At 47.6% G+C, this 6,140-nt stretch overlaps 1 protein-coding gene across 1 annotated transcript in view; it reads right to left on the bottom strand.

Moving 5' to 3' along the window:
* Positions 1–1,834: 1,834 nt before the first annotated feature.
* MEI1 (meiosis inhibitor 1) overlaps positions 1,835–6,140 on the bottom strand; it is a 37,853-nt gene continuing 33,547 nt past the window's right edge. Inside the window, 6 exon segments of the mRNA XM_009321987.1 lie at positions 1,835–1,925; positions 1,927–1,984; positions 1,987–2,101; positions 2,453–2,584; positions 3,430–3,536; positions 5,573–5,654. Of these exon segments, the coding sequence (XP_009320262.1) occupies positions 1,835–1,925; positions 1,927–1,984; positions 1,987–2,101; positions 2,453–2,584; positions 3,430–3,536; positions 5,573–5,654 (585 nt within the window).

The raw sequence follows: 6,140 nt of genomic DNA, 5'->3' as shown, positions 1-6,140 counted from the left end.
AGCCGGGCCCCGCGCCCCCCGGGGCTACTCCCGTTGCGGGAGGGTTTCCCCCGGCTCTGCAAGGGAAGGAACCTCGTTAATTAAAGCCCCAACGAGAAAGGGGCGCTTACAGGGCTTGGAGGCAAGAGGCAACCGGGGGTCTGGGGCTGTAGTCTAGGGGATCATCCGTGAACTGGTTGAAGTCTCCTCTTCCCGGTGGGACAAGCAGCAGATCTGCTTCCCCAGGGGTCCTGGCCGGAGCCCCCCAAACACCCCTGCCAGCCCAGAGGAAAGGGGCCATCCCGCAGCACCACCAGCTACGGCAAGCGAGCAGAGGGCCTCTTCCATAGCACCTGCCACCCGTGTACGACATCGTTTTCACCAGGCAGTTCTGCATTTTGATAACTGAAGAGCATCACCCAAGCTTCATCCCACACAGAAAAGGAAACGAGGAGCCATTTCAGTAACCGGGCTTTATAAATTATTTTCAACACACCTTTTTCGGAAAATGAGCTACAAATGACTTCCTTCGTCCATCTTCTCTCCACTACTCACTGGGAATAAAAGGCAGGATGGGGTCTCCTGTTCCAGTCTTGCCTTGTTCCCCTGCTGCGTTGCACCGTATCGTCTCTTTTCAGTCTCCAATGTGTGAGAGGGACACTGCCACACTTCCCAGACATCTGTCATTGACGGCATGAGCGGAAACCGAAGGGAAGGCATGGCTGAAACTCCAGCATGCTACAGGAATTCCCACAGTTGACACATTGCTGACAGGAGGTTTTCATTACTACACCAACCCTCCCCCAAGCCATGGAAACCCCCCCAACACGTGTGAGAAACATCAGTGTGGGTGAACCTGAAGAAAGCCCTTTCTTTACAAAACCGATATCGAAGCTTGTTTCTGACCAGAGGATTTTGTCTTCCGTGTTCACGACTATCCTGTTCAGGTAGCCACCACTGCTGCTCTTTGACCGTATCCAAAACTCCTCCTAACAACCCAGATTCAAAGGCTTCTTCATATGTGGAAAACCCAGAAATGAGGAGCCACTTTAGCAATGTAACAAGACCTCCTGTCTACCTTCCCTCACCCCCGTACAGACAAGCAAAGGCAGTGGAGAGGAACTTCATGGGGCTGGATGGTCTCCACCTCAAAAACTTGCGCTCTGAGCATCCCACCACAGAGCAGCAGCATCACATTGGGGGTAAGCACGAGGACAAGCTACTCCTCACAGGTAACAAACACCTCACCCAGTACATACCCTGCACATGGCTGATGACAGTGTCCCGCAATGGAGGAAGTCCCCACCCCAACAGGAAATCACTGCCGGGGCCACTTCCATCACTGCTACCTGTCTGAGGCAATGCAGCGTGATGAAAACAGGAAGGCAAAAGCAGACAGTTTGAGAAATAAACAAGTACTGCATCAGGCTCCCTCTTTCTCCACAAGTAATCTGGGAACAGGCCCTGCCTCCCGTCCACGGAGAAGAGGAGGACCCAGTTCTCAGCAGAGGACTCTAAGGCCAAGCAGAACGCAATTCGGTAACTCCACTCAGCAGTTTCCAAATGCTCGCTGTACTTTGAAAGTGCTTAAGTCATCTTTGGGTTTCCACGACTTCAGAGGCACACTGGCGCTAGTTAGCACACAGACAGAGATTAAGTGATTGTTCATCCCCCGGGGAAATCAATACAGGGATCGTTACTGCTTTGAAGTCAGAGGCTCCCTGGCCTGCTCCCCTTTCATCAGACCGCCTCTGCCATATAAATGAATGCAATCCCAGCAGAGAGACCCATCTTTCATCCCAAATGTCTCCTCGTTTCCCAAATGTCTTCTCAAATTTGGGGATGATGAAGTCTTTCATCCCAAAGTTAGCCAAGTGTAACAACCGCTCGGACTTTTTCCACTTCTGTTTGCCTTCAGCTAGAACAAGGGCAGGATTAAGTATCCCTTCTACCTCTGTTACACCTACCACCCTCACATCCCCTATCAAAGGCATCTGCCCAGCAAAGGATACACAATGTCCTGATGTTTCACACAGGTGCTCCTCTGTCCCAGGAGGCGCTCCAGCAAGGTCTGAATGGTCCCTGACTGCACTGGCTCCACCTGGCAATGACTGCTCTGAATCTGAGCAGTCAGAAGAAAGAACGACTTCCAGACCAACAGGAAACTGTTGGGCTTGTTCCTTCATACCTCCCTCCCTCATCTCCACACAGAACAATTAGACCTTCAAACTTTGATCTGGGGGGAATCAAGGGGCCACCCAATATGACGACACAGTTTAGGCAGCTGCTGGCATCACTCTCTTTCCGATTTCCCCGTACATCCCTCAAGGCAGCAGGCCAAGCTAGCAGCTGCAGGAGTCTTCTTCATCTTACTATAACCTCCTCAAAGGAAGTTTATGGCTCCTCATCAAAGGCTAAAGCAATCCCCCAGGGATGCCCTTCTCATTTTCCAAGGCAGTCACCGCTCTCTTACCTGGCAAAGGAAGAGGTGAAGAGCACGAGACGTGGCCTCAGGCAGCTCTGCTAAGTTGGCTTCTGCTGCCTCCTGGAGAATCTGGCTGATTTCTTTTTGAGAAATAATATTGCTGCTCTGATATTTCAGAAACTTGAACAAAGGAAAAAATAGAGGCATTAAATAGTGAAAGACCCACAGCAGTGAAAGACCCACAGACTCTAACAGTGACTCATCTTGGAATGGGATGCTGCAGCACGTTAACCACAGGCCTGATTTTTATATCACTTCTAATAGAACCAGTGCAAATATCTGTGTTGATCGTGGTCTGATTTATAACCAGACTTATTTTGGTTTATGTCAGGAAGGAACTGAAATGAACCAGGTAACCTTTAAAAAGTGAAATAAGAATAACAAAGATTCACAGGCCCGTCATGTATTTGGAGGGAGAAGGTTCACATTAATAACCCCTTCCTCTCATCCACTGCCATGAGGGCTTTATCTTCAGTATTTCTGCTGGGTAGGACCACATTCCCTCTCTTGCTTGCAGGCCTCAGGTACAGCAGGGTAGTAGGTTGTGGTTAACTCCCTGCCCTGAAAAGTCAGGTCTGTAAGGTCAAAGACGGAGAGACGAGCTGTGATGCCAAGCAGAGCTCTGCTCTCCAGAGAGCCACAGCATGCTCCCTGACTGGCAACAGCAGTTGCATGTTCTCTGTAGGTTTCCCCTCTCCTCCCCAGGGGTCCTAAATGATATAAATAAATGCTACAAACACCAGAAGAACAAGACGGGCTCACTAACAGCAGTCGGTTTCCGCAGGGTGCGGAAGGGAAGTTCACTTGAAAGTACCATTATTACAGGGCACGAATATAGTGACAGACAAAGCCACGGCAGTATCTAAGATTGTGTGTGCCTAGAGGGTAAGTTCCAATAACCGACCCACATGCACTGCACCAACATACTGGAAAAATGGAGAATACCCTGCCCTTCCCCTGCTCACCAAAGTCATCAGCCTGAGAACTTCTGGCTGCAGAAAGGACTTCTGGCCCCCATTGAGTAGTGTGAAGAGCAGGAATCGGTGCCAGGGCTGTGAAGCAACATGTAGAGCTGGGAGAGAAGGAGAAGCCAATCAAAGACAGCTTTAAAATCGGCCAAGTGACAGGCTGGACTCGGATAAGGACAGTCTTCAATACTGACCCCAAGTTTTCTCTTCTAGACCCCACGCTGTGAAACACTAAAGGGATATTACGCTCTGTTTTTACTTGCTTTTTAATCTGTCACTCTTTGGGCAAGAGTTTAGTCATGAGGACAAAAGCTTAATAGCTTTTTAAAGCAGAAAATACATTTTGTCCATATTTGTGCTGGTACAGGAAGAGAAACCTTCTCCTGGGGTGCATGTCATAAAATAGTAAGGGGATATCTTTAGCCCAGGGTTTCAAAAATAATACCCTCTGGTTTCAATATGAGGACAAGTTTCCAGACCAGGGGTTTTATTTAGCTGCAGAATACCCTTTGGGGAATGAAGAAAGACCTATAACATTAGCTACACAAACCGAGCCTGGATCTGCATCAGAGAGTGTACTACGGGGACCAGCCAGGCTGATGGCAGCAATGCAAACAATCAGTAGAGCAAATGTTCTTAATAAGGAGCATATATGATAAACAGAGATAAGGCTCAAGGTCACCGTCTGTGACAGTGTGAAGTCTCTCACTGAACACTAAAGTGTTATTACCTTGTATTTATTGCAGGTTAGGGTGGATTTCTTGCATGGGATGGACAATTACAACAGGTCACTGATATAATTTGTTACACCATGGCAACTCACGAGAGTTTCAGAAAGGTCCCTCTTCCACTGGCAGTCACGTAACCTCCCTATTTCCACTACAAGAATCTTTTCTATGGGAAAACAACACTAAAAAATAATGTAAAATGTTTGGGGGTATCTTTTAGCTGGTGGAAATGAGAAGGTGCCAGCACTGTGCACTGAGCCTGCTCTGCACATCCAGAAAAATCTCTGAACCAAGAGAGGGTTTTAGAAGGCCTCAAATGAGGCAACTCCTAGAAGCAGGGTCCAGGCCACGCTCTTTGCAGTGTTCTCCATCTTTCAGTCAAACATAGCTATGACCTTCATTCTGCTTGGAATAAGGAGACTCCTGTTATCGCTGTTGTGAACTTCTGCACCACAGCAAGAATTTAGGCAGTCAAAGTGACAGGTTCAGCTGCTGCTGAAGCAGCACTTCATTAGCTTAATCCCAAATCAGCGGAACCTCCCCATAACATGCCAACTTTTTTTTCTTCACCCAGCCTTTTAATAGCCTCCCTTCAGCTACTGGCTGTCATTCATCTGCAGTATTACATTTTCATTCAACCACTTCCTCTCTCCCACCAATGTCCCTTTTTGTGTTCATTCACCCCATCCCCTTCTCTCTCAGTGTTTAAATGACTGAATTGAACAGGACAGGGTACAGAGAACTTGCTGTCTGTTTTAAGATCAGAGCCAGCACCTGGACTTTGTGGCAGGAGGCTGACAGTAAGCAGAAGGGTCTATTCTTTCCTCTGACTGTATAACGCTGTCATATTATCTGATGTTGCTAACACGGTATATGTTAGGTCTGACATGGACTCTGGAAACCAAGGTCTGCATTTGCCCCTGGAAATCTAGAATTTCCAGCTTCCATTCCCTAAGGTTGCCTAGTACCCTGTTCTCCCTTCCCCTCCCTCAGGGCCAAACTGTGACCAACACTGTCCATGTGGAAGACACATCATATTCAGATCCTCTCTCCCCTGTATTTACGGTCTAAAGATTTGCTATAATTGGCCTGGAAGTGAAAGATTGTTCCTATACTCCCTCCATTCCTAAACCTTTCACTCTTACCATATGGGGGGATAGGGAATGACTTTTTTCCTGCTGGAAAGCATTTTGGTGTCCAGAGCCAAAGGGAGGGCTCATGCCTGCAGGGGAGCCAGGCACTGTGATTTCATCCCACAAAGCACATGATTAACTTTAGGCATACGAATAATTTTTCTTATTGGGCATAAACTCATTAAGCATCTGCTCCAGGGCACTACTGGATGGAGATCAAAGAGCTCAAAATCACTGCAGGAGGGAAACCCGGGAGAAGAAAGAGCATGAAGACTTTACCAATGTCCTGGTTCTTCATATATAGGTATTCCACTAAGGTTTCCAGGCAGGCAACTACGGCTTGAGAGAGCAGCAAGTCTTTCTGGATTACCAAGAGGGGGAAAAAAAGAAGAAAAAAAACAGTCAACAGCTATTGCAAAAGGAAAATTCATAAAGTGGCAGGATCTGAAGAGCATGCAGCACAGGAAAATAACACCCTTCATCTCCTTCACGGGATGCAACATGCTGCAAATTATCTGTCACGTCAAGGAGCCAGACAAAGGCACAACTACTTATTCTGAGACTAAAAAAAAAAATTAAGTAACAGCATCCAGAGAATAAAGATGGGAGCCCAACATAGCTCAAGAGAGTTAAATGTAAGCTGATGTACTATCCCCTGGAGCCCAACATCACTTGAGCAAGTTAAATGTACACTGATGTACTACCCTCCAAAGCACCTTGCCAGGGGCGTGGCGGTGGGACTGGGATTTGTTACACTTTTCCCACCTCTGTCCCTATGGGTGTGGCATCCCTGCAGAGCAGGAGATGGGAAAACAGAGATCGTCATTAGTACAGAGAATTTCAGCTA

Source organism: Pygoscelis adeliae, unplaced genomic scaffold, assembly GCF_000699105.1.
Source record: "Pygoscelis adeliae isolate BGI_AS28 unplaced genomic scaffold, ASM69910v1 Scaffold60, whole genome shotgun sequence".
NCBI classification, from domain to species: domain Eukaryota; kingdom Metazoa; phylum Chordata; class Aves; order Sphenisciformes; family Spheniscidae; genus Pygoscelis; species Pygoscelis adeliae.
Note: the sequence above shows the minus strand (reverse complement) of the source record. Positions and strands in the feature narration are given on the sequence as shown.